Source organism: Agelaius phoeniceus, chromosome 8 (assembly GCF_051311805.1).
Source record: "Agelaius phoeniceus isolate bAgePho1 chromosome 8, bAgePho1.hap1, whole genome shotgun sequence".
In the NCBI taxonomy this organism is placed as follows: Eukaryota; Metazoa; Chordata; class Aves; order Passeriformes; family Icteridae; genus Agelaius; species Agelaius phoeniceus.
In genome coordinates, this window is record NC_135272.1 from 8,654,228 (window position 1) to 8,681,157 (window position 26,930).

Below are 26,930 nucleotides of genomic sequence, written 5' to 3' on the forward strand. Positions count from 1 at the left end.
CTTTAACAGCGCACAGCGCTGGGCTCTGCTGGAGCAATAAAAAGGAGAGCGAGGCAGCGGTGGGTTCGAAGGAGCAGCTTTAATGGCAGCCCGCAGCGGAGGGAGTCTCTGCGGCGCTGCCTGTGACATGCACCCCGCCTGCTCGGGCAGGGCTCGGACACGGGGATCTCCAGGGGTCCTTTCCCACCTAGGAATCCCGTGCGGCTGTGTGAGCTCCCTCGGCGCTAGCTGGGAGCGGGGCGGGGCTCTGGAGAGTCGCTCTGAAGAAAGAAGGCGGAGAGCTCGCTCAGCGCCCGGTACCGGTGTGAGATGGAGTTCTTCACCGCCTTGGGCATTTCAGCGTAGCTGCGGGGGACAGAAACAAGTGTCAGTAGCAGGGACACTACAGCACATCGCTGGAGCACCGAGAGCTCCCCTCTGCCTCCCTGCTTGGCTCAGGGGGGCATCTGTAGTGACAGAACCCCTGATCCAGGGGTTTCCCATCACCCACTGTGTTCTGATCCAGGAGAACATGTCCCCCTGATGCCCTTCCTCACAAGCAAGTTCCCCTGGACACCCTTGACCAAGGTTTGCCTTACACCAAGAGCTGTAGGTAAAACACCACTTACGTCTGGTTGTAGCCATTTGGCTGAAAGCAGGGATCCCAGCCAAAATCCCGAGGGCCCCTGGGCTCCACTATCACTCCCTGCCATGAGAAAGCACAGAAAAACATTAAAAGAACACAAAAAAGCACAAAAACCCCTTAAAGACTGCACACCCTTGCAGTCACGTCTCAAACACAGACAGAGACATGCAGCCACAGCTCACAGTGCAGCCACCACAGGCCCTGCACGTCCCCTCCCCAGGACGTCACCAAAGTCAGCAGCTCCAAACTCACACTGCCCTATGGTGACCTCTCCAAACACCAGAGCTAAGAACTGTTATACAGAGGGAGAATTTACTAGGAACTAATATTTAAATTTACTAGGAACTAATATTTAAATTAGTGCATTCACTAGGAATTAATATTTAAATTCCATTTTACACATTCATTTTTTTATGTTGACTTTTTTTTTAATTTTTTTTTTTATTTTTTAAAATTTTTTTTAACTAGAATTTACTTTGACCTCTCCAAACACCAGAGCTAAGAACTGTTATACAGAGGGAGAATTTACTAGGAACTAATATTTAAATTAGTGCATTCACTAGAAATTAATATTTAAATTCCATTTTACACATTCAACATTTTTATGTTGACATTTTTTATTTTTTTTAATCAACTAATTAAACCATATATCCCTACATTATCCAAATAATTTGTCATCAACACACTTTCAATTAACCTTCCTCTATATTTCCTAGTATCAAAAACAATAACCAACTGTCATCATCACTCCATAACCACCCCCAAACATAGAATTAACCCCAGAACTAACCCCCCCAAAAAACCAAACAAAAATACAAACCATGATCATAAATCATCAACCAATCACCCACCAAATTTTATGTTCTTATAACTTATAAAAAAGCATGACACTGAAGATGTCAAGATGGCTGCCACACACACCCAAGGACAAAAGATTTAGTCCTAACCTTACTGTTAGTTTTTGCTAGGTATATACATGCAAGTATCCGTGCTCCATACAATTCCCTAAACACTGAACCCAGAGGAGATGGGGCTGAGCAGACTGAGGTGACGCTCAGTGAGCACCCCTGAACACAGGGCTGCACCCCAGCACCCACCTCCCACCAGCTGCGCCCTCCCCAGCGACCAGAGGCCAGCACAATGTCCCCAGCAGGGGCACAGTGGCAGTGGCAGCAGAACCCCCCTCCCAGCACACAGCACCTACGTGGGTCTGCCCTTTGAAGAGCTTCACGGGCTCCTCGGGGTTGCCGCTGCTGAAGGCGAAGGTGCAGAGCGCATAGGCAGACTTGTCCTCAAAGCCAGCCAGCAGCTTGTACAGCCCTGGGGGACACAGGAGGGAGCCTGCAGCTCCTGCTGCTCCCTGGGAGCACAGCACAGCCACCCAGTGTTCCACATGGCCTTCCCAACCCCCCTGGGAGGTGACAGAGCTCAGGCACCAGCGTGTTCTTGGCAGGATCCCTGCTGTGACTGAGGCCAGAGCTCAGCTCTCATCTCCAGAGCCCGGCCATGAATCTGGGAGAGGAAGCAACCCAGCATAACTAAATCCCCTGGTGCTTGAAAGTGATCAGTGCTCATGTTAATGACACCAGCACAGGATTTGCAGTCACACTCTGAGCTTGGGGTCAAGGCACAGCAGGGGAGGGGAGCGTTAGTGGAGAGGGGCTTGCCATGAAACCACAGGGAGCAGGAGATCTACCAGGTCACATTGAGGACAAACAAGATGCTCCCATGAGCCCTGCCACCAGCCTGCAGAGGCAGGAGTCTGGGAATCCAGGGATGGAGCTACTGAGAAAAACAACATCCCAGGAAGGAGGGCACAGAGCAGGCTGGAGGAACCTGCTGGTTCCCCCAGCATGGGCAGGGAGCCACTTCAGAGGCACAGGAGTAGGTCACACACAGAGCAGGGACATGAGGGCAGTACCTTCTGGCTTGAGTTTCTCCAGGAACCATTTTCTGAAAAGGAAGGAAAGAGGGAAGATCAATTTTTGCAATTATCTCTCAGATATATAGACATCCTTGTGACATTGTTGCTTACATTTTCATAGGCCTTTGAATCCCTCTCAGTGTGCTGTAAGATCACTCATTCTGCACTATTTACCAGGAAGGACAGACTTACCTCTTAAGCTGAAGGGGACACAGTGAAACAGCAGTGGGGTATTTAATTTACTGTATCCTAGTTTTATGTATATAAATACATAATAACTTTGTTACCTTCTGGATTAAAGCTGTCCCTAGGAGAACCTATGGGGCACTCATGGCAGAGTCCTGCTGAAAGGCTTGGTGCCTTTACTGCTCTTTGGACAGCTTCCCAAGCTGCCAGAGCAGGCAGCACAGATTAAAACCAGAGCCAAGAGCCCAGCTCTGTCTGTCCATCCCTGCTCTGTGATTTACCACAGGGCTCAAGGAGCTCAGTGCAGCCCCTGGCGTGCAGGATGAAGGGCAGGGCACAGCCATCACCTCCCTGACCCCACTGCTCCTGCAGTGTGGAGCCCACCCTGCCAGCCTGGGCCCCTAACCCTGGCACATGAAAGGGGAAACAGCCACTTACATGTAGGGTCCTGGGAGCCCCCCCAGGGCATTGAAGCACAAGCAGGTGTCCTCTACTATAACAGGTCCCTGAACCTACAGTGACAGCCCAAGAGAAGAACATCAGACCTAAAGGAAGGCATTGCCTCCAAACCCATTCCCTTGCTCCGTCCCATCCTCATGTTTCCACCTGACATCAAAGGCAACAACACCAGAGACAGACACAATGAAAGCCAAACTCCCCCCAGGCAGGCCAGAGAGGCTGAAACACAGTAGGGAAGGTTTCACATGGAGAAAAACAAGCAGAGCTGAACACTCCCTGCCATCCTGGAGGACAAGGAAAGGGAAAGCCTGTATTCCAGAGCCATGCCTGCAGGATACCCAGCCCAGAGCCAGCAGACATCAAACTCTTTGTCCTGCAGCCACTGGGCCTGAAGGAGCTTCCGTGACCTCCCGCTGCTGGAGGGACACAGCATAAACCAGCACAGCCGGGTGATGGGAGAGCAGCGGGGCCAGTCTGGATCCTTCAGTGTCCCTGCCTGGGGTCCCTCCACACCCATCCCGCCGGGAAAGGAGAAGGAGCGAGTGACCTGCCGGGCGGCTTCGCGGCACTTCTGCACCGAGATCTCGTCTGGCTCCCCCTGGTACTCGGGCACTGCGGACACGGGGACGGAGCGGTGCTGAGCACACGGCGGGGCCGAGCCGGAGCGGTGCTGAGCACACGGCGGGGCCGGGCCGGGCCGGAGCGGTGCTGAGCACACGGCGGGGCCGGGCAGGGCCGGGCTGGGCCGAGCCCTCGCACCCCGCCAGCAACTTACGGTCAATTTTCTTCGCCACCAGCGTGTAGGGAGAGGAGTCCCCGAGGATCTGCGTGACCTGCGCAGGCAGAAGGGAGTGACAGGGCAGGGAGGGACAGAGGCAAACCCGCTGGCCAGGCTCGCTCCCGCCGCCCTCACCTCCTCCAGTTTCTTGGCGTTGCCCGTCACGAACACGACGCTCCGCCGCGCCGGCGCCGCCATGCTGACCGCGCGCTCGGCCCCTGCGCGCCCGGCCGCCAATCAGCGCCGGCGGCGCGCCGCGCCCCGCAGCGCTCGACCAGTGGGGAACGCGCCCGCCCCGCAGCGTCCAGCCAATGGGGAGGGCGTCCGCCCACGCCGGAGAGGCGGGAACTGCCGGCCCGCGGGAGGCGCGCGGAGGGCGGGGCGGGCCGCCATGGCAACCGCTCCCTCACGGCCCGGGCCGGGCTCACAGTTCCGGCCTTTGCAGCCCGCGCTGCCTTTCCTGAGGTAAAATCAGCTGCAGTCGGGGAATCGGTAAGGGAATTGTGCTCCAAGCTCTGATGCTGCTCAGCCTCCGACCTCAGGCGCGTCTCTGTCATCGAGTTTCCTGTGTCGGAGCTATTAAGTTCCGTCGTTGTTGGTTTGCTGCCGGTGGCGCCTCTCACAGCCAGAGCTGTCCCTTGGGAACGTCTGTGCCCAGGACAACCCCAGCACTGAGTGACTTGAAGCTAAAAGCGATCAACAGCCAAGTCTAGCAGCTCGGGGCAGTGCACTGATGGCTGCATTGTGGCAGCTCTCCCTGCCCTGCAGCAAAAGCTCCAGGCTCGAGTTCTGTCGGTGGGGCCGGTGTGGAGCCCTGCAGGAACAGGTCAGTGCAGGGGGGCAGCAGGCCCTGGGAAGGAGCAGCAGCAGAGTCCCAGCTCTCCCAGCGTGTACCCACTGCCAGACCCTGCCAAAGCTCCTGCTGTGCCAGGGGACTCCTCAGGAGGGATTTCTTTCCCGTGGGCAGCCTGGCTGCCACAGCCAGGAGGCCTCTCTGCACCTGCGTCCATCCCTGTCCCTGTCCATCCCCCTTCCCCGCAGGCATCAGGGTCACAGCACAGCCTCACACAGCAATCCTCAGAGGAGGAATGCACTGCTTTCGCCAGAAGATGCCATTCCCTGTACAAAAGAAATCATGTGGAAAACAGCAGCTGATAGTCTGTCCTCTGCATGATGCAGGAATGGGTAAAACAGACCCAAAGCTTGGGTGAAGGAGTTGTTTTTGTTGTAGAAGCTCCTTCATAACATCTCCTAAGTGAAAACCAATCCCCAAGCATGCAGACAGTGCTGGAAACAACACCCCTTCCCTTTCTGCTGACTGCAGTTCTCTCTGCCACCAGTCCAGGGTGGGACAGCACAGGCTGCAATATAAAACCACAACACCAACGGAATATGTGGAGGACTGCTCTGTACCACCCCAAGAGCAGACACTTCTAATGGTCTTTCCAGCCTTGTGGGGGAAAAAATATTTCTATAAAACTTGCTTAGCAAATTCTATTCCTGCAATGTTTCTGACCAGGACTCCTGTGGGACCAAGGTCCTGCTGTGGGTGGCAGCAGCAGCAGGAGCAGCAAAGGCAAGGCTGGGCTGTGGGAGAACGGCAGAGGCCCAGGCAGGGCTCTGCAGCAGCAGCAGGAGTGAATTAACTCACTTTCCAGCTGGCAGGACATGGTACCAAAGAGCTCAGTGAGATCTGCAGCCCCCCTGGAGACAGACACAGTCCCTCCTCATCCACCCTCATGAGCCCTTGCAGGCAGAGAGTAGCCAAAGGAACAGGCAGGATGACTTTTGTCCCTTCCACTGAATGTATGATGTTAAACCAGCCTATACATCAGGAGGAAAAACCCAGCTTGCCTTCCTGATTCCCACCTGCAGAGATCAGCTCTCACAGAGGGGAAAAGCTCTGTTTGTGTTCCAGCTGGGCAAGGTTGATGTTGAATCCCATCCAGCCCTCCAGGCTGCCCTGCTCACTCCTAATCCCCTTCTCTGCATGGGGCAGCACTCAGGTGGAAACTGTGCAAGGTCCTGGGGGCAGGCTCAGAGGAGGAAGCTGGAATACAGCACTGGAAATTCTCTGGGGCACCATTTCCCCTCCCCAGAATCATTTCAAACACGTGCTCAGAAGGACAACACGCTGCTCTCATCAGAAAAGGAGAAGCAGAAGAGCTTGGCTCAGCTGAAGTGCCAGGCTCAGGGCTGGAAAGGAGAAGGCTCCCAAAAATAAAGGGCTGACAGAAATGCCACCAGCACTTCTGGTGACACTGAGGCTGGAAACATCAAAACACCAGTCCCACCCATGGATAGAGGAGCTGAGCTCCTGTTCATTCCAGCACAGGGGTCCCCAGTGCCCATGGCTGGAACAATCCCCACCCCACTGGATCACAAGGAAGTGAAAGTGGCTGCCATTCAGAACCATGCCCACCACATCATGGTGAAGGGCTCTGAAATGAGCTGGGCTTCTTCACTGTGCATGGAGTCAGGAGGAGAATTGTTCTCCAGCTGTGTCTTTATACCATCGTGCTTCTTGCTGGGTTTTACACACATTTCTTACTTTTGGTTAAGAACACACAGAAACAGGGACTCCCAGCCTCAGAGAGCCCTGAATGGCCTCCAGAACTTTATGAAGATGTGCAAAAACTCCACGTGTACAGTCAAAAATAGGTTTACTGGAATGTCTTTAGTCACAGCTGTAAGCAGCAATACTGAAAACACTGAGCTTGTGCATTCCCATGGCAGGACCAGAAAGTCTTCTGGATTGTAAAACCTAATTTCACTTTTTCTCTTTTCTTTTTTTTTTTTTTGAACAAGAGAAAAACAACACCCTTGCAGTTGTCCTCAAAAGAATCAGTTCCCTATAATGGTGCATTTCCCTTCAGACATTTATCCCCTCCCTTTCTCTGATTCAGAGTCCCCTCTGCCTTCCACAGCAGGCAGCAGGGAGCTGCTCAAACCATATTATTATTATTATAATTATTATTATTAATATTACAACTCAACCATATATACAGATAGACCATAGGGGAAAGTAGCCAGCTCCAAACCAGAGACCCAGAATTCCACAAAATAGGTGGTTTGGGACCTGAATCTTGTGTTATAAAAAAAGTCTGACAGCAGGACAGGTACTTGACTGGAAAAGGGTGGTTTGGTAGTTCTTCAAACGCTCCCTTAGAGCTGGCTGCTTGCCACCACCTCCTGCTCCCAGGAGAAAAACCAACTTCCAGGCTATATACAGATATCTCACTTAAATTACACAGCAGATTGGTTATCCCAGAGGCAGCTCCAGCAAAGCCTCCAGCTGCCCTGTCAGGAACGGTACTTCAGGACTATGGGCACTGCAAAACACAAAGAAAGAAACTCTCAGCTCTCCCCATCCCTGCCAGGGAGGAGTCCTCCCATTTCTGCACTGACAAACCCCAGCAGCTGTGAGCAGAAGTGTGTTCCCAGCCCCCAGCTGAAGCAATCTGCTGTCTGCACACATGCTAGACAACACATCCTGCTACCTTCATCTCCTTCCAGCTTCCCAAAACTAAACCAGATGGGATTTTCCATCAGTCTCTCTCTCAGCCCTGCTGCCAGCTTTGCCTCTCCCACTGCAGGCTGTGTGTTAGGAGGACAACAGAGGCCACAAAGGCTTTGCTGAAGGAACAGAGCTGCCCCTGGACACCTCAGAGGGAGGAAAAGCCTCCAGAGCCAGTGGCACAGAAAAGCTGCATGCCATGCTGGACTGCCTGCAGCATGTCCTTCTGCAGGCAGAGGGATCAATTATTCCTGCCTGGAAGAAACATGCTCTGGTCATTCTGAGCTGTTTGGTAGGAAAAGCAGTGACATCCCTGCTCTGGGGAGGCCAGGAAAGGCACAGAGCGTGGGAAGGGACCAATGGCAAAGCCACAACAGCTACTCAATGGAAATTAGGGAGCACATCAACTTTGGGGAAGAGCATTTGTACACAGCAGGCTCACTGCAAGGTGCCTGATACATGCAGAGATGTTTCTGGAAGACATTGCTCCAGCCTGAAACTCTTCCATGTACTCCCACCCACCCTGGGTCAGCACAAGGCTGGCAGGGCACTGCTGGCTTTCTCTGGTCACAGTCAGCAGGACTTATTTGGAGCCTGCTCCTGTGTGGAAGAGGAGCACAGAGAGCTCTGCAGGCACCCCTAATGGTCACTTAGGGCAGAGTGGAGCCCGTGGGGTGGCTCAGGCACTGTCCCTCAGGGCCAGCAGCACCACAGTGTCACTCCCAGCATGGAGGGCCACCAAGATGCCCATGGCAGGCATGGCTGGGCTGATGTGGAGCTACTCACCGATGATCACGAGCAGGAGAATGACCACCACCATGGCTATGATCGCCTTCATCTGCAAGGGGAGCACACGGGCACCTTACACAGGGAGCAGGGCCAGCTGCTTCAACCTGAAAGGAGCTCTTTGCTCCCAGCTGGGAAGCAGAGCTGCTCCACCTCCTCCCAGGGCAGGCAGCTCAGCATCCTTCCACAACCCCAGCCCTGCCTGCTCCCCCTCCTGCTCACCTTACAGTCTCGCCACCACATCTGTCTCCGGAGATGCTTGGCTCTTTTGCTAAAAGCTGCAGCATTGTCTGATAAACTGTCTATTAAAGGAAAGGAAAGAGTCAGTTCAGTGGTGCACACACTGTCACAGCACCCACTCACCTGTTCTAACTCAGTTCTATGCAGTAAAAGACCCAACCACAGCCACAACTGGGTTGATGTGACACGCTTCCCCAGAGCACACAAGTCCCACTGTGCTCCCTCTGTACTGGCTGCTCTGAGGACAGGAACATGCTCTGCAAGCCAGTGGCCAGTGCCAGTGGCCAGTGCCAATCTAACTTTGCTTGAAGGACCAACTAGATCCCAGCACCTCCAAACTAATGCCTCTGCACAGAGCAGCAGGTGAAGGTGGAGAGAGACTCAGCAGAAAGTCAGATGTGCAGCCCAAGGCTGAGCAACACCACTCTGAGCAAGGACAGAAATGTAAACCCAGGTGTGACAGGAGGTGCTTTCAGAACTGAAGCAGGTTAAGCTGGCCCAGCAGAGCTGTGTTTGCCATCACACCTGATTTATCCTGCAGGTCGTCCAGGCGCTCGCCCCTTTCGATCACCTTGGTGATGTTCTCCTGCATGACATCGATGACTTCATCCACCTGGTTCTGGACACTGGGGAGGCAAAGGCAGCGTGAGAGGCAGGAGTGAGCACCAGAGCTGCTCAGCCTGGCAGGATCTGAGAGCTCACCCACAGAAATGAAAGGGCACAACAGTGGAAAGAGGGGGATGGGATGCAGAGAAAGCCAGAGGCGTGGCATGGCATGGGGTGGATCTCCAGCACTCCCAGGAAGGGCAAGGGAACACAAGGGGCTCAGAGGAAGCACTGGGGAAGTCAGCAGAAGTGGGACACCCTCTCTAACACCTTCAACCCACAAATGCAGTATGAAAAGGCACTAATTGCTATTGGTGGCCACCTCTGCTACAGAACAGCTCACAAAGGGGAGAAAAGAAGTACAAAAACCAAACCTTATCTTTCTACATTTCACAGACCTCCACATCACACCTTTGCTCAGTAACTTGGGGTGAAATCAAATCAGTTCCCTCCTCCAGGAACTGAGTTACTAAATTAAACCCACCCTGCCAGGGGCATTGAGAGGATAGCAAAGAAATGGCTGATATTAACTAAACCAAGTTATAATTCATCTTCTCCTAGGTTATGTAACTCTGTGGGCAGCCTTCAGCGAACAGCAGCCTAAATCACACCCGTAGGGTTATTAAAAATGCATTTATTCACTCCAGAAAAAAAAAATACACTGGCAAGAGAGAAAAATTTTCCTGGTGGAAAAGTACTGCTCCATTCTGGTTTGTCTTTTGGAGCTAATACACGTTTGTTTTCCTGGAGATAGAAATGAGGATTTTCTTGAGGCCTGGGGGATAATACATTGTTTGAGACATACCGTTCCCAGAAAGGCAACGGCACTAGCAGGATCTTGGAGACAACAAAACAGAAATAGCTCCGGAGAGAAACAGCGTATCCTCCCCCAAGGCCCACGAAACTGGAGCCAACACAGACTCAAGGCCAGTCAATGAACCACAAACACGGCTCTGTCCTCGCCACCATGCCTCTAATTAATTGATTAATTAGAGACAGAGGTTCACACTGACCTATTTCTCCTACCAGCTACATGCCTCTCAGCAAGCAGACACCTGTGCTGATGAGGAGCAGCTGCAACCAGCAATAGTGGTCACAGTACTTGCTCACATTTATTTACTGTTCCAAATACAGGGGAGAATGGTCATTTGAAGGCATTTTCCTCTCCAGAAAGCTCTAGAAAGAGTTCCACATCTCTAAATATGAAGGGGTTTCCCATGTTAGCCTTTCAGATCAAGCTCCTCAGCACCACTGAACTGTGACTTCCAGAGCGAGAAGAGCCAGGCAACCCCTCTGAAATTTCTGAGTCAACAGCTGTGATAAGGCACAGGCTGGACCCCAGCAGCACATATAAAAATTTGCTCAGTTTAGGACAGCATAAGAAAGGAACCTTCCTTCTCTGCTGCATCGCAGAGTCTGTGGGAGCAGCATCTCTCTGAACCCTCCTACACCACACAGTGGCAGCTCCTGCCTTCCCCACTGCCAGGAGCTCCTTATCTGGAGGGGAAGGGCACAGACCATGCCCAAAGACCTCTCAGCAGGAGCTGCCCCGTGCCCAGGAGCCTGCTCTGATCCCCTGTTTGTTTTACACAGCCCGAGGCGAGTGGCAGAGCTGTTGGCAGAGCTCAGAGGGTGGCACTGAGGACACGGACAGGAACACACAGCAGTGCCCTGGGGGGCCAAGTGTCCATCCCACACAGGACACACAGCCCCAGGGCCCATCCCTGGGCACTGGGGGACAAGCAGGCACGTTCTGCAAGGGGCTTTCCTTATCTTGGCACAACAATCCCAGCTTGGAGCTGCCAGCAATGCAGCTACAGCTTGGGGTGAGAGGAAAAGCACCAACATCTGCTACCCCAGCTGAGCCAACTTGGCAAAACCTCTAAGCCTCAAACATCGGCTTCACACACACAAGTCTACATTTGCACTATGTAAATGTTTCTAAAATCATTTTCTGGCTTCAAAATAGAGAGATTTCCTCCCACAACAGATTTGTCACCAAGTTATCCTGGTACAACTAACAAGTGGGAGCACACAAGGTTACAGTGCATCTAGGAACTTGCAGAGCAATGCAACAGCACCTGTAACCCTGCCAGTGCAGGTCAGAGCCCTGAGGGGGCTGCTGCAGTCCTGGGACACCCCAAAGTGCTGCAGGCAAAACAGGCTGGTAACTTGCAGCTGCTGTGGTGGTGGTTAACAGCATTTGGGGGAGAGCTATGGAGCACAGACCCTTAGTGTCCAAGCTGCTTCTCAGCATCCTGCCTCTTCTCACTTGAGCTGCTGGCAAAATGCTAAGGGCCCTTGTTACCTGCCCAAACCCTGGGCAAGCTGTCAGCTGTCCCCAGGAGAACAAAACATTGCACACATGAAGAATGGAGGCACAAAGAAATCAAGGCTTATAAACTCCCAGAAATGTTGAGGTGTTGACTCCTATGGAACACAAATGCATTTGGGTAGCACAGTTTGCCATCTGGGGGAAAAACCAACAAAACAACACAGCAAAGAACAGGAAGGAAGAGGCCTAGCCAGGGAAATTCAGACCCCCACATAGCACCTTAACCAGACCTTAAGCCAGCCCTTTCTTTCTGCTCTCTCCCACCCTTCACTGCTGCCTCTCCAAGAAGGGGGCTGAAAAATGCTCAGCCTATGTATTAGCCCAGCAGCTTCAGAACAAATTCAAAAATTCACACTAGTCTGGCATGCTTGAGGTAGGAAACTCAAATCACATCAAGAAGAAAATATTTTCTTGTTTTATTTGGCAAGAGGGAATGAGTCCTCTAATACAAAGTGTATTTCCTCTTGGGGAGCTATGGGCTTTTGACACATACACTTCATGTGCTTTACTCCTGCCAGACTTCCAAGAGAAATAAAGTGGAATAAATACCTGCCAGGAAAGGGAGCCAGACAAAAACATGAAATATGTCTCCCATGACCTTCTTTCTTACTAATTACTGCAAGTCTGATGCTTTTAACAAGGACAGCAAGTGTACACCATCGAAGCAACGAGATCCAGTGGCACTCAGCTTGCTTTAGACTCCTCTCTTCTTGTGCTCTGCTGCTCCAGAGTGGGAGGAATAAGCCTCTCCATTGTGGCCACTCTGGGTTAGGTACTGAAAACCTGCCTGGGCTGCTCAGGGTGCTGGGCTAACAGCAGTGCTGCATTCTCCAGACACTGTAAACAGCCTGTGCACACACAAGGGGTGTGCTGCCCAAGGCTGCTGCTTGTCTCCAAGCTGGCTGTTTGCAGCCAGCATGACACTCCAGTTTTCCACCCCTGTGATATTAACAGTGTGTATTTTGGTGCACATTCCACCCAAACACCCCTGGTTGTGGCAGCCACCCAGGGAAGAGGGAACAGCAGGAAGAGCCAAGGCAGATGGAGGGTACAGAGGCAGAGGCTGCACAGCACTGCCCAGCTCTCTGCAGAGAGCCCTGCTGCTGCCAACAATGGGGTAACAGTGCTGAACCCCACCACACAGCCATGGACTGAAGGTGCTGCTCAGTCCCAGCTGGGAGGAGAGCAGAACAGCAGTCTGTGCCTCCCTGAGGCCTTTCAGTCACTGAAAGGATTATATCCAACAATGATTCCTGTCAGCATGGGCCTGCTATCACCTTCAGATGAAAGCCTGGACTGTGGTTGGGGTTCACTGCACAACCTGCAAGGAGCCCTGGGAAGCTGCAGTCAGGTCTTGCCTCAAGAGTTCAAACCATTCCCCAAACCTTCCCCTGCTCAGGGCCAGCCAGAGCCACTGGGGCTGGCAATGCTGACCCCCCAAAGCTGCACCATGGGGGATTCACAGAGACCAAGGGCTCCTGGGGAACCCCAGCAGTGAGCCTCAGCAGCAGCATGACAAGAACCCAATGGCACAGCTCCCTGAAAGCACAAAGATCAGCAGTACAGTGAGTCAAGCAGTGCAGAAAAGGGGCTGATTTTAGCAGAATTTTTAAAAATATGGTCTGTGATGAGAAGCTCCTTTTCCAAAATAAAGAAATCCAGCTGGAAGATGAACATCCCAGCCTCCCTTGAAAAGACTCTCATGCACACATTCAGCACTTCTTCCAAAGCCTCAAAGCAAAGGCAGAGCAAGGAGAACAGCTCTGCCTTACCTGTTCTTTGTACCTTTGGGGAAAAGGATAAAAGCCCTTTAAAAGCTGTGTTTCAGCTCCAGCCCTCCCTGGGCATGGGGGCCTCAGAGGGACCCCATGTGGCCTCTCAACTACCAGAGGAGAGTCCACCCCCACCAAGCAGCTCCAGACACATCAGGACAAGGCTCAGCTTGAAGGGGACTGGCACTTCCTCCTGTCACTGTTGCTGACTGCCACTCACCTCTTTCCTCTACAAGGTTTGCAGTGTTCCCCACAGCTGAGCCAGCCTTGAGGGTCTCTGCTGCCAAACTCCACCCTGACCCAATCCATCCCCCTTTCCTGCCAAGGACAACTAGGAAAACTTTCCAGTCTTGCCCCTCACGTTGAACATGTTCCACACCTTTGCTCCCATAATCCCATCACTTTTTCCTCTACCCAATCCTCCACCCAGTTTCCTTTTACACCCCTCTTCACACCTCGTTCCTCCAGCCCCACGCTGCCATGGCCTCTCCAGCTTTGCCCAGCTATGCCTCAGCTCTCCAAATGCTCAAATTCCTCCTTAAAATGTCTTTTCCTTACAGCTTTTCAGCAGCAACTCAACCCCGTCTTTGTTGAAACAAAGAAAACTGAGTCACTATGAGACCAGGCATTGATCCTTACAGCACAAGGGTTGAGCTGATCAGAAACTTCCCAGTGATCTCCATGACAAGAAGTGATGATTGCATGGTGTAAGTGCTTATTAAACAAAGCAATCAATGCTGATGAGAGCAGAAAACAAATTCTGTTGTGTAACAGATGCTCTGGATGCTCCACAGGTGTAGCCCCTTGACAGCCCAAGGGCCATATTCCATGCCACATCCACTGTGTCCAGGCAATCTCTGGCAATGGGCAAGCCTGGTGTGTGGGCCATTAGTCACATCACACCTATGGACCCACCAGCTCCTGGCTAAATGCTCCTTTCACTTTTCTTCCTTGTCACAGTGCCATGTCCTCCTCTACCTAAGCCACTGCTCCCTTCTGCCAGCCTGAGACAGGCAAGAGAAGAGCTCCTGTTGTCTCCCACCAACAGGGAACAGACACTGCAGGTGCTGTCCAGCAGAGAGGCTGAAGAGATGGACACTACCCCATCTCTACCTTTCTGTGGAGGTGAGACCCCACTCATAAACCCAGTTCTCAGTCTTATTCCCTGCAGGTCATGCCCTAGAAGGGAGGCTCTATCCACACTGGCTTACTCCACAGAGCAGTTCCTCTCTACCAGCAGCATCCTCACACTCTGGGGGGAACAGAGATGCCCTGAAAACTCAGGGTGCAGCCACCTGCCCTCTGCTTCTTGTGCAGCTCAAGTGCCCTTCACCCCTCAAGATAACAAGCACAGCCTGATGCTGATGGTGGCAGTGAGTCATCCCAGAGCTGTGCTGGCTTCTTCCTGGCATGGAAAAAATCCCTAACCAAGAGCCCCACACAGGCTGCAAACAATGAACAGCCTGAACAATGCCCAGGCTGCAGTACCCACACAGATCTCTGTCCTGGCTCCACAGACATCAGCAAAGAACAGGGCAACACAGACCAGAGGTCTGTGAGTAACCCCACACTTCTCATTAAGTACCACCACCACATCCTTCACAGGAAAAACTGGAGCCCTGAACAAGCTTCATCCAGGAAATGACTCGATGGGAGAATGATCCAGAGTGTTCACTCCTTCCTTCTTGCCCCACTCCTCCTCCAGCTGTAATGGTTTCCTGTTTTCCAGCTGCTTTGACCCCAGTGAGTCACTGCTCATCTCCAGGTGACCTATATCAGGTTTTTATCTGGAGAAGAGGATGCCAGAGCACCAGCTGCTGCCCAAACCCCATGGTCCTGGTGTGTTCCCGGCCACTTACTTTCTTGAAATGTTAAGGAACATGTTACAGCATGAGGTAAAAAAAAGCCTCAAAAATCAAAAAATGATGCTAGGAAAGGTTAAAATTTGGGGTTAATGCTGTAGAAAAAGAGCCTCACAAAAGCATGGAACAGGTCACCACCAGAACGCAGCCAAGGGCTTCAGAAACTCCAGTAAGCTACTGTGATGTTATTTTATCCCCTTGCCTCTGTCAACACACAATTTCTTGACAGGCTGCATCAAAGCTGAGATTTCCTTTAGCTGTGGACACGTGGGGTAGGACAGGTCAGTTAGAAGAACACAGACACAAGGAATGTTCATATGATGAGCTACACAGAAATACTCTGACAAGACAGCAGCAGGGGCTACCAGTGCCAGAATAAATTATTATCTCTGTGACACTAAGTAACAACAACTTACTGCCTGATCTTGTCATTCCTGGGTCCAAACCTGGTTCCAGAAGGGCCCCTCCTGCAGGCAGAAAAGAGCAATCAGGACAGAAGGTACAATGAAAACATGTTTTTAAACCAGAGCCAAAGGATACAGAGGAAAGAACCAATGCCTTGTGCACAGAGAATTGTTTTCATACTCCCATCAGTCCCTCCCACGTCTAAGGATCCAAGGGACATCTCACTCTTACAAAAGGTCACACCTATTAATTCATGCTCAAGGCCAAGGCTCTGGAAGAACATCCCAAAGGAATCAAAGCTTTTCATTCCCAAGCCCCCAGCCTCAGAGCTGCAGGCAGGTATGACACTGCATTCCAACTCACAAGAAAAAGTCTTCCTCTTCATCCGAATCTTCCTCCAACAGGTTCCTCTGCAAACACAGAAAAGCCATTTCATCAATAAGCACCATTTCACACCCACATTTCCAGCTCTTAGGAGGCAATCAGCATCCTCTGACTGCAGGAAGGCCCTCTCTGCTCAAGGGACAATCCCCAGCCCTGCATCCAAAATCATCAGATCACCCACAGACACCCTGGGCTGTCCCATCCACACAGGAAATCAGATCCATTCCAGATATGAAGGACGAGGTTTCTCCTACATCTGATGGCAGCAGATTAAGAGGGATGGCAAGTGAACCTTGGGCTGGAGGGCAGAGGGGTCTGGCAGCTCCTCTGTTTCACCCCAAAGGGCCCCCCAGGACTCCCCTTTGCTGATCCACTACACTCCATGAGAGAATCCAAAATCTAATTTTTTAAGGGGAACCCCACAATCCCACTGAAGCCTGAATGTTCCAGACAAAACCATTTCTGTTTAGGGTCAAAAACAATCAGGAGGGGAAGGTGACACGCTAAAGCTGTGGGCCCAGGGACCCAGCAGATGATCCATGGGGTACCAACAGTTGCTGCTTTCCCGTGTGTAGCTCTGGGCCCCCACCTGCAAGCCTGATGCTCTGATGCTGCAGCTCACCTACATTTCCATCTACATTTGCTCAACCAACTCAAGCAAACCTGCAACCCCGTGCAATAGTTCCAGCCAGTGCTTCCCTCAAGGGAGGAGCAGCCTGCTGTGGCAGCACCGGCTCCTGTTCTCGCTGGCAGCTGTTGGAGCTGCAGCAGCGTTTCCGACCACAGCCCAAAGCGAGCTTCAGCACAGCCTGACCCCAGCAGGTTAAATCCACCTCATCCAAACCAGGCAACTGCTGGGACCTGTACTCAAAGCCTGAAAGTGACGGGACCGTGGTGACAGGAGAAAAAACAGCTGTAAAGCACAGGGTGACTCCACTCAGCTCCTTCAGCCAACGTGGGCAGCAGAGCCAGGCCGTGTCCCCGCCCGGCTCTGCGGAAGGGCAGGAGGCTGGGGAACACCGGCATCTCCTGGCCACGAATGCGGCCCGAAGGAGCCGCAACAGGTTTCCAAAGCAGCCGTACCGGGGCCGGTGTGACACACACGGACAGCCCTCACCGGCCGAACGGCGCTGTCACGGCGCTCCGGGCCGCTGGGCCCCGCGGCTGAGGCTGCGGCGGCACCGACACCCGGCCAAGGCCCCCGCACCGCGGGCACCGAGCCCGGCGAGTCCCGCTCAGCCCCGCAGGAGAGGCACTCACCCGCTCGCTCTTCACCGAGCCCGTCACCTCGTCGTCGTTCAGGTGCCGCTTGAATTTGGGAGGCATGGCTGGTCTGTGCCGCGGCTCTGTGCCCGGGGAGAGGAGCCTGGAGGGGAGAGCAGGGAGCGCCGGGCAGGCCCAGGACGGGACCCGCCGCCCCCGCGCTCAGCGGGCCGGGCCGGGCCGGGCCGGCGGGAAATGGCCGGTGCCGGAGAGCCCGGTCACATCGACCGCTCCGCCCGCCGCGCCGAGCGCCGAGCTGCCGATGGCGGGCGGGCCGGGGCGGAGACACCACCGGGAAACCGGGCGGGACCAGCCCGAGGTGGGGCGGGGCCGTTCTGAGGCGGGGCCGTTCTGAAGCGGGGGGGCCGGGGCCGGCGGGTTCGGTTCAGGCCCCGGACCCGAACGGTCCCCGTGGGGTTCGGCCCCGGACCCGCCCGCCCCGGCGTCACCCCTGGCACACGGCCTCGGCCAGCGGCCCCGGGGAGGCGGCGGGGCAGTGCCAGTTCCCCCGCAGGCATCTGGAAGGTTCCGGCTCGCCCGCCCCCCGCCGCCCCGACCCTCTTGCTCTATAAATGCGGGCGCCGGTGGCCGGTGCGCTCAGAGGGGCGGCTCCGGGGCCATGCTGGGGGTCTGGCTGCTGCTTTGGAGTTCCCTGGCCCTGGGCGGCCGGGCGGACACCGCCTTCCTCCGCCGCGCCCATGACAGCTCCGGGCACTGCACCTACTCCTTCACGGTGGCCAGCCCCGTGGAGGCCGCCTGCCCCGAGGCTGCCAGCGGCGTGCCCGAGCTGCGCGCCGAGCTGGCCGCCCTCGCCGCCCGCCTGAGTCGGCTGGAGAGCCGGGAGCGAGGAGCGGGGGGCTCGGGGCCGCGGGGAGCCGAGCCGGGGGGCGCACGGGACCCCCAGCAAGTGGCCGCGGCCTCCCGCCTGGAGGCTGCGTACGGCGAGCTGCTGCGGGCCAAGTCCCGGCTGGAGGAGGAGAAGGGGCGGCTGGAGCGGGAGAAAGAGGAGCTGGGCAGGCGGCTGGAGAGCAGCGCCCAGGAGATCACCCGGCTGCGGGCCGCCCGCTGCCCCCCCGGCAGAGAGGGGCCCGGCCGGGACACGCTGCGTGCCCCCGCCAAGGGTAAGTGCCGGGGCCGGGAGCCCTGCGCGTCCCTGCCGCCGGCTCCTTCCCTCCAGCCGGGCCCCCGTGCGGCCCCCGTGCTGTGCCCCCACTGCTGCCCCCCGCTCCTGGGGACCCTGGTGGGCTCAGCCGTGCTGGGAGGTCGCAGCCCATTGCCCCATGCCTCCCTCCCCACCCCGCCTCATCCCATCGCCTGCCCCACAGCAGAGGGGGGATGCAGGGTACCGTGCTAATCCGGGCTCTTAGGAGTTTGCCCCAAAGGGAACGGTCACAGATGTGCCCTGCTGCAGGGGGTGGCAGGATGCCCAAAGCATCTCCATTTCGGGGGGCAGCAGCCCGGCACGGAGCCCCCCGAGGGCGGCAGGGGCAGGCAGGCGGTGAGGGGGGCTGGCTGAGCCCGCTCACGCTGTGCCTGGCCCCGCTGCAGCGCCGCGCTGGGAGCCGCAGCCCCTGAGCTACCAGGAGCTGCAGTCGGAGAGGAGTGAGGTTCCCGTGTCCCGGCTGCTGGAGGAGGCGGCGCTCGGCCGCCCTGGCAAGGAGGACTCAGGTACGGGCAGCCGGGCCGACCCCACGCCCCGCCGCTCCCGAGGGGCTGGCGGTGACCGCTCCGTGTCCCGTCCTGTCCCCGAGCAGGCTGCGGGCAGCTGCTGTGGGTGGGAGAGCCCGTGGTGTTCGGCCGGGCGGACTCCATCGCGGGCAAGTACGGCGTGTGGATGAAGGACCCCGAGCCCGTGCCGCCCTTCACCCGGGACAACACCTGGCGTGTGGACACCGTGGGCACCGAGGTGCGCCAGCTCTTCCAGTACGAGGAGGCCGAGCAGCTGGCCCGGGGCTACCCCGCCAAGGTGCACATCCTGCCGCGGCCCCTGGAGAGCACGGGGGCCGTCATCTACCGCGGCGGGCTCTTCTTCCAGCCCCGCCAGTCCCGCTCCGTGGCCCGCTACGACCTGCGGGGAGAGAGCATCACGGCCGAGAGGGAGATCCCCGGCGCCGGCTACCACGGGCAGTACCCCTACTCGTGGGGGGGCTACACCGACATCGACCTGGCGGTGGATGAGACGGGGCTCTGGGTCATCTACAGCACCGAGAAGGCCCGGGGAGCCATCGTCCTCTCCAAGCTGGACCCCGAGACGCTGGAGATCCGTCGGACCTGGGAGACCAACATCCGCAAGCGTGGGGTGGCCAACTCCTTCCTCATCTGCGGCACCCTCTACACCGTCAGCAGCTACTCGGCGCCCAACGCCACCATCAACTTTGCCTACGACACCGCCACGGGCACCAGCCGGGCCGTCAGCATCCCCTTCGAGAACCGCTTCCGCTACCTCAGCATGCTGGACTACAACCCTGCCGAGCGGCAGCTCTTCGCCTGGGACAGCTTCAACATGGTCACCTACCCCGTCCGCCTCTCCCGGCCGTGAGCCCAGGCTGGCAGTGCGCCGGCTCAGCCCCCGGGAGCTCGGTGCGTGCCTCGGCACCTGCTTCCCTCCCCCTTTCCCCCGGGAGCGCCTCCTCACACAGCCTCGGGGGTGCTGGGGGCCACACGCTGCCCCGCCACAGCGCATTGTGCTCAAGTGCGGCAGAGGGAGGCGAGGCACTCACTGCTCCAGAGCCTGGCAGAGCCAGGGAAGTGCCTCGCACCAGCCCCGGTGGGTTTCGGGTGCGTTCCAGCAGTGCCCCGCCCTGAGCACCCAGCCTGGCCATGAATGTGGAGCAGGGAGGGCTCAGGCATGGGGAGGGCTGGGCAGAACAGGTGGTGGAAGGGCTGTGCAGGAGGATCCTGCCTTAAAATAAACGTGTTTCCCCTAGCTGTGAGCAGCGACCCCCTCTGTGGGGTCAGGGTTTGTTGTTTCCAGGCTCCAGCCCTGCAGAGATCCCACAGCCTCCACTGGCATCCCACACTCCCAGTGCCCAAGGGCATCCTGGAGCTCAGCCACCTCCAAAAATCATCGAGTAGGCTCAAAAGCAGCAGAAAACACAGACACACATTGCACAAGCCTTGTTTTATTGAGGAAAAAAGCAGCCAAGAGAGCAGGGGTGAGGAGTGCTGGCAGAGCACCCTGCAGCCGGGTGGCCTCTCTGTACCCAGCCCTTCCAGCCATGTGCTTCAGCTTTGCAGCCATCCCAGGCCAGCAGCTCTCCCCAGCCAGTCTAAACCACGCTGTTTTATCTGTTTATTGTAGAAAGCTTCTAGGAGGAGGCTTCTTTCCCCCTCTGGCACCCGGGGCAGCAGCAACCACATTCCCCAGGGGCTACATGGGGTCCTGGCCCAATAAACACTGCCAGCATCTCTGCTGCCTCACACCTCGTGCTGCCAAGCCTGTTTTCCAAGGAGTGTGGTGGGCTGGTGCCCCTCTTGATGCACCTACAGGCTGGAGGTGCTGGGGGGAGACCTGCAAAGCCTTGAGCAGGAAAATGCCACAGTTTGGAAGGCAGCTCCTGACAGCAGTACACCAGTTATTGGAGCAGTGGGAAAGGACAGAGAACACAGTGGGACACTTGTGATGAGCACCTGCAGGGATTTTCAGTGAGAGGCTTCACCCCACTGCTGTCCTGACACTAACACTGTTTTCTTGAGTGTAGCAGCACTGTATGTTTGCATATCACAATGAAGCATTTGGTTAATCCATCATCCCCAGGCTTTATTTTGGAAAAATACGAGATGGTTGTAAAAAGTGAGATGATACATGTGAGGAATGTTTGCTAAGCTGCAGGGGGGGCAGCAGGCAGGAGCCCAGCACGAAGAGGGAGGAGGCTGAAAGACCCATTCCTGCTCCTGGGCAGGAATCTCACCTGAGGCAGGGCCAGCGATGGTCCCAGGAGGGTCAGGAACACATCAGCCCTGTCTCTGTCACACCCAGAGCTGGGGAGCCCTGGGGCCAGGGCAGGATCTGGTGAGGGCAGGGGAGAGCCAAGCAGGCAGCAGCCAGGGCCAGCAGAGCCCAGCAAACCTGCCACCAAGGGTGGGGAAAGGCAATTCTGTTCCAAAGGCGTTTCTGTCCCAAAGCTGGGTGGGAGGCGAGGGCGCAGGGCTTGCACAGAGCCCCGGCAGCAGCAGCAGCGCCTCACTGAGCCCAGACACCGAGGGCAGACACGGAGGGCAGAGACCCAGGGCAGACACCCAGGGCAGACACGGAGGGCAGAGACCCAGGGCAGACACCGAGGGCAGACACGGAGGGCAGAGACCGAGGACAGAGACCGAGGGCAGACACGGAGGGCAGAGACCGAGGGCAGACACCCAGGGCAGACACGGAGGGCAGACACCCAGGGCAGAGACCGAGGGCAGACACCGAGGGCAGAGACCCAGGGCAGACACGGAGGGCAGACACCGAGGGCAGACACCGAGGGCAGACACCGAGGGCAGACAGCTCCACCCCGCCCCGAGGCCTTTTCAGGCCGGGAAGTGCATCTCTTAATTGACTGAGAAAATAAAGGAGGACAAGCCAATGTACACAGGATTTCCAGAAAGCTGGGCTGGAGCTGAACAGCGCTGAATACACTGCTTTACTTAACAGGCTTTGGGAAAACAAGCCCTCCCTGCCCACATCCCAGCAAGAAGCCAGCCTGAGCCCAGGGGGTTGCTGGATCTGGCCCCAGTCACATTCAAACCCCCTCTGGCTCTTGCCCTGGAGAAAAGTTATGACCTTTTCACAGCCTCAGCATTATTAAGGAAAAAAAAAATTGAATTCCCCAAACAAAATTGTTGCCTAATTTCTGTGAGGTTCAGCACAATTATTTCTGATGACCACAGTCCTAGAAAAGAGATTACAAACCAAATCCCACTCAAATTAAAAAAAAGCAAGAGCTACTCCAGTGTAAATAGCCAGGAGCAAAGTTATCTGATTAAATGTCATAAAATATTCAATCAACCAGGGTCAATGACTGAAAGCTCCACCTGGCCTCAAGGCAGCTGGCGTGGTTTGGGGTTTTGGAGAGGCACACATCAAACCTGGGTTATTTGGAGGCACAAAATGCCCAAGCATTTACTTTAATTAAACTTCTGCAGAAATACTCCCCTTGTTCTGCTCTGAGCACAAAACAGTCCAAGGCCTGGTACATTCCCACAGCCGACTGTGGGAAATTCCTCTGACTTCCCAATGGAATTATTATTACAGAATTGAACATGAATCCTTTTAGCAGCACTTCCTTAAAAATAGAACTCTGGTGAACGAGTTCCCATTTTTGGGGTGTCCTTTTAAGATGAAACAGGCTGAAGGGCAACCTCAAAGCAGGGAAACATCACCACAACTCAGTTACTTTTATAGCACATTTCTGGATGGAAGCAGTGTCCACATTTACTCAGTGTCCCATGTCCACCCTCCTTCCCAAGCATTTACTGAGCTGTGCTCATACAGATCCTTGTGAAAAAGGTCATTTACCCCGAATGTGACCTGCTCAGAGGTTCCTTCTGCCCACAGCTGCATTTTGTGGATTCCAGCACCTTTGATTTACTCCATATTGCTGCAGTTTTACCCTGAACAAAACCAACCTGGGCAGGAAAGGACTGCAGCTCCTCTGGTGGCCCTAAGCTGCTGCTTCCCAACCCACCCAGGGCTGGCAGTGACACCTGTGACCAAAGGTCAGCCTGCCCAAGGTGGTGCTTGCAGAGCCAGCCCAGCACTCCTGGCTGCAGCCTCCCTTTCTCAGAGGTGCAGAGCCAGCCAGCACCTTCTCCCCAGGCAGGAACAACTGCCCAGAGAGCGACACCAGAAGTTCCTGGTGTTTGTGGGAAGCAAGTTCCCTCTGGTGGCCAGGGCTCCCTGAACTCCTGCCTGTCCCCCGCTGCTGCTGATGCCTTGGGAGGCTCCCTGAACAGAGGCTGGGCAGAGTTAAAGGAATGAAGTAGGGATTTATTAAAGGAATAAAGCAGGGATTTCTTAAAGGAATAAAGTAGGGATTTATTAAAGGCCTTCACAGGATACACCTTGGGCAGTACAAGATCTGGCCGGGGCTCCACCCAAGATGGACCCTGGGTCACAAGTTTTCACACTTTTATAAGTTCTGGTCCATTTCCATCTTGGGGTTCATTGTCCAATTCCAGCTCCAGGTGATGCAGTCCCATCCTCCCAGTTTGCTCTCCTCCATTCCCTGTTGTTTGCACTTTTTGGGCCTGAAGCTGCAGCAGTGCCCTTGGTTCTGGGGCTGGCAAAGGATTGTTCTGTGTGACTGAGCTGTGAGGAGAACCTGCCAACACTTTATATGGAGTTCAGAGTTATAAACTAATGCAGTACAGAATCTGGAAAATATGAAGGCTCAAACTTAAGGCACCACTGTCACTCACTGGTCTATGGGACAAGGGGCACATCCCAGCTCCTGTCTGGAACAAGCCCCAGCTCCATCAGCTGGAGATGGAATTCCCTGCAAACACCCCCAGGCTCCTGCTGGGGCAAGTGATGGCCACATCCTGCGAGCCCCTGACTGGAGAAGGGCTGGAAAGTGTCAGGATAACAAAGGAGCTTCTGGGAGCATTTTCCTTCAGGAGCCTCTCTCTGGGAGCACCGCTCTGCTCCTGCAGCAATCACGAGAGCAGCCAGGGGCTTTATTTAGAGAATACTTTATTAGTTTCTGTAATCAAACCCATGTAAATAAGACCGTACATATTTCATACAGTGCGTTACCCCTGTACAAATGGAAAAAAAATTAAGTTTAACATTTCTAGACCAATATGGCTGTTAATTTCTGTACAATGCCAACTCACACTACAAGTGGGATACTTTTTTCCAAAGTTGACATCACAGCTAGTTTCCAAAAATTCAAATTATATATATATTTATATAAAAAGATAACCAATAGCGATTCACTAGGCATCAATAGCAGCAACAGCCTTTCCAGCTTCTGCAGTCATTTGAACAAAATTATACACATTAGACTTTCAACTCTTCCTTCCAAAAAACGTAAAAAAAAAAGAAAAAAAATCCCAGAAAAAACCAGCAAATTCTGCTACTGATGTGGTACCTGGTGCTTTTTATTAGCTTTTTCAATCATTGTCTGGAAAAAAACCTCTAGAATAACATTATTAAAAACAGCTCCAGTATAGCACAGTCACTACTACATATCATAAGCAGGTACAGGATATCTTACATTCACAGAAGTATCATACAGTACTGTCCTACAGCTAGAATACTAGAGGATACAATTAAAAAGGCATTTATTTGACTTGATTCTACTTTCCAGCACACTGTGGGCAAGGAGGTGGTGCGACGCAGCTCTGATATAAAGAATGCACCTTTGAGATAAAACTCTCGTTCATCTGATAAGGTTTCTTTTATTCTCGTGGCACAGTTTAAGTGCTCGTTGCTGTGTTACAGACAGAAACTGGAAACCGTTTAGGGACCACTCGCATCATATCAAGACAGCTGGACAGGGGTGAACGGAACAACTCTGACTATTGATGCAACGAACCTTCAACTCCAGGGGTGAGAGCCACTGAGGGGGCAGCGGGTGGAGAGGACACAGGTGGCCAAGTAGCTTTTTCATATGGTGATCTAAATGCAGTAAATTGTCATCCAAGCAGCAGCAGCCAGCAAAGCACTGCCTTCAGAGGGAAATCCAACACTGCCAGTGTTACTCTGGGTTAGGTTAAGCCTCGTGTGGCAAGTGTGTGGATCCCTCTGTTTATACAAGAGAGAAGCTTCTTAAGTCACTAAAAACTTAACACACATTACTTGGCCCAGCACCATCTTCAGATCTGCATGTTGTCATACTCATGGGTTTATAAAAAGATAAATAGCAGCTGAAGATCAGAGCCTGAAGAGAATAAGGAGTCATTGTGTCAGCCAGGAAATGCCTCCCCACCGCCGCTGCTGCTCCGGGCTGTGCCTTTGGGGAGCAGGCGGGTGCGAGCCAAGCGGGGCACACACGTGAGGCACGTGCACACCCCAAAGCAGCCTTCATGCTGTTAGAGCAGGTGTGACCCCGAGAGCCAGGCCTCAGCTGGCACCACAGCAGCTGGCAGCACCTCTGCTGCTGGCAGCACCTCTGCTGCTGGCACCCACGCCCCGTGGGGCTGCTCAGAGCCCGGCAGGGAGGGCAGGCTGCTCTTCATCCTTCGGGCCACCAATTGACGCTGCTGACACCTCGCCCACCCTCCCCTCTCCCCCTCCACGGGAACACAGCCTCTAAGATTTTGTTTCCTCGGTTTTGATTGCCTGAGGTTTGATTGGTCCAGTTCTGACGGGTTTGGGTGTGGCAGCAGGCGCAGGGGTGGCCTTTTCCTCGCCTTTGTCCTGGCAGACTCCTGCAGAGTCAGCAATTGCCTCGCTGGGTTTGCTCCCGTTCTCCTCCACTTTGGGGGCTTTGCCTCCCATGGGTTTGTTCTGCTGCTGCTGCTGCTGCTGCTCAGAAAAGAATCTCTGGGTGGACTGAAGGACCTCTGCTCTTTGCTTTGCCTTAAGAGAGGGAGAAAGTAAGTTTACTGAAGAGAGGGCACTGGAACTGGAGCGACTTCACAAGCATTTCTCATATGGAAGGGGAAGGACTGAACACAATGGCCAGGTTTTCCTAGACAGGCAGTGTCCATCCTGCTGCTGCCCTGATGTCACCAGGGCTGGGTGCCTGCCTCCTCAGCAGTAGTTTAACATCATGCCTAGGCTTGCCTTGCTCTTCCTAGCCCTTCCCCAAAAAAAGAGGACCAGGGACAACAGTGTGAAGTATTACCCAAGCTGTTCTCATGCCACTGCTACTGCAGAGCTGTACGAGTAGGAGCACTGCTGACAGCAGCTGGAGCTGCTCACAGGTCAGGCAGGAGCAGAGCAGCTGTGCCCCACCTGGGCCCACTCCAGCTGTCCCTGCTGCTGCTGCCCTGCAGAGCACGGGGCTCTCTCTCCCAGCAGCACAGTCTGAGCACCCCCTTCCCTCCCGTGGCTCTGGGCACAGACTGAGCCTGCATTGGGATGGAAATGAACCAGGTCAGAGCTGTGCTCTGGGTGAGCTGAAGCCTCATCTGCCTCCTGCTCTGAGCAATCCCAGGCAGCACAAACTGCCTGCCTTCCTTCCTTCCCTCCTCTGAATCCTACAGCACAAACTGCCTTCCTTCCTTCCCTCCTCTAAGTCCTACAGCACAAACTGCCTGCCTTCCTTCCCTCCTCTGAGTCCTACCAGCAACCCTGACCTGCACCTGTGCAATCCCCCCTGTGACACCTTCCAGTTACCATTTTGATACTGATCAGACACTTCAGAGCAAGCACTTGTCTGTCCTGCCCAGACTGCAGAGACTCATCAAGAGTTCAATCATTCAGAAGTTGAACAATAAAAGCTCAGTGCAAACACCTTTTTATTTTAAATTCAAAAGGAGTACCTTAACACAAGGAACCCCAACTACAATACAGGCACTAAACCTCCCTGTACCTCTCTGAATATTTTCTGCTTTTTTACAAGAAAGAGGGCTGGGACACACACACACACAACAACAGGGAGACAAAACAGCAGAAGTCTGGAACAAGAGGCCTTGGCTCTCCTGCTTTGTAGCTGCTCCAAGTAAGTCAAGCAGCAACAGAACAGAAAACAAACCTGTGAACTCTCGTTTGCAGCAACAGCCTGATTTCACTGGAGCCAGAGGGACACCTGAAACCTTCTGCCCAAATTTCAGCCATGCCCTGAGGTTAAGGCTGGATGACTTGATCACCAGTAACCAAGCACAACAGAGTAACTCTCACTGCTCTCAGCAGTGTT

General features: G+C 54.5%; 4 protein-coding genes across 16 annotated transcripts in view; 1 reads left to right on the plus strand and 3 right to left on the minus strand.

The window, feature by feature from the left end:
• Positions 1-60: 60 nt before the first annotated feature.
• Positions 61-4,260, minus strand: ITPA (inosine triphosphatase). Its single transcript, XM_054638196.2, has 8 exons — positions 4,108-4,260; positions 3,970-4,027; positions 3,742-3,806; positions 3,174-3,247; positions 2,547-2,578; positions 1,830-1,945; positions 609-685; positions 61-345 (listed from the first exon to the last, which is right to left on the minus strand). The coding sequence occupies exons 1-8, from the start codon at positions 4,168-4,170 to the stop codon at positions 225-227; spliced, it is 606 nt and encodes a 201-aa protein (XP_054494171.2). The 5' UTR covers positions 4,171-4,260; the 3' UTR covers positions 61-224.
• A 2,358-nt stretch (positions 4,261-6,618) lies between these two features.
• VAMP4 (vesicle associated membrane protein 4) lies at positions 6,619-17,421 on the minus strand. Its single transcript, XM_054638190.2, has 7 exons — positions 17,140-17,421; positions 15,859-15,905; positions 15,507-15,557; positions 9,041-9,141; positions 8,498-8,577; positions 8,276-8,327; positions 6,619-7,304 (listed from the first exon to the last, which is right to left on the minus strand). Exons 1-7 carry the CDS (start codon positions 17,203-17,205, stop codon positions 7,276-7,278), a joined length of 426 nt encoding a protein of 141 aa, XP_054494165.1. The 5' UTR covers positions 17,206-17,421; the 3' UTR covers positions 6,619-7,275.
• A 62-nt stretch (positions 17,422-17,483) lies between these two features.
• MYOC (myocilin) lies at positions 17,484-20,889 on the plus strand. The gene is made up of 3 exons (XM_054638195.2): positions 17,484-18,263; positions 18,691-18,810; positions 18,897-20,889. Exons 1-3 carry the CDS (start codon positions 17,762-17,764, stop codon positions 19,679-19,681), a joined length of 1,407 nt encoding a protein of 468 aa, XP_054494170.2. The 5' UTR covers positions 17,484-17,761; the 3' UTR covers positions 19,682-20,889.
• A 2,909-nt stretch (positions 20,890-23,798) lies between these two features.
• PRRC2C (proline rich coiled-coil 2C) overlaps positions 23,799-26,930 on the minus strand; it is a 69,985-nt gene continuing 66,853 nt past the window's right edge. For all 13 annotated transcript variants that reach the window (XM_077181935.1, XM_077181937.1, XM_054638186.2 and 10 more), the window contains one exon: positions 23,799-25,648. In XM_077181935.1, coding sequence (XP_077038050.1) covers positions 25,379-25,648 — 270 coding nt within the window. In that variant the 3' untranslated portion in view covers positions 23,799-25,378. The remainder of the gene's footprint in view (positions 25,649-26,930) is intronic.

Bases quoted from the DNA above. Each gene is read 5' to 3' on its own strand.
- VAMP4 (XM_054638190.2), bottom strand. From the start codon at position 17,205: ATGCCTCCCAAATTCAAGCGGCACCTGAACGACGACGAGGTGACGGGC. The intron at 9,142-15,506 runs GTAAGTTGTTGT...TTGCCTCCCCAG, and splicing joins AGGAATGACAAGATCAGGCA to TGTCCAGAACCAGGTGGATG. The intron at 8,578-9,040 runs GTGTGATGGCAA...TTCCTTTAATAG, and splicing joins CGACCTGCAGGATAAATCAG to ACAGTTTATCAGACAATGCT.
- MYOC (XM_054638195.2), top strand. From the start codon at position 17,762: ATGCTGGGGGTCTGGCTGCTGCTTTGGAGTTCCCTGGCCCTGGGCGGC. The intron at 18,264-18,690 runs GTAAGTGCCGGG...GCCCCGCTGCAG, and splicing joins GCTGCGTGCCCCCGCCAAGG to CGCCGCGCTGGGAGCCGCAG. The intron at 18,811-18,896 runs GTACGGGCAGCC...GTCCCCGAGCAG, and splicing joins CCCTGGCAAGGAGGACTCAG to GCTGCGGGCAGCTGCTGTGG.
- ITPA (XM_054638196.2), bottom strand. From the start codon at position 4,170: ATGGCGGCGCCGGCGCGGCGGAGCGTCGTGTTCGTGACGGGCAACGCC. The intron at 686-1,829 runs GTAGGTGCTGTG...TTCTCATGGCAG, and splicing joins TCTTCAAAGGGCAGACCCAC to GGAGTGATAGTGGAGCCCAG. The intron at 346-608 runs GTAAGTGGTGTT...TGTCCCCCGCAG, and splicing joins CCAAATGGCTACAACCAGAC to CTACGCTGAAATGCCCAAGG.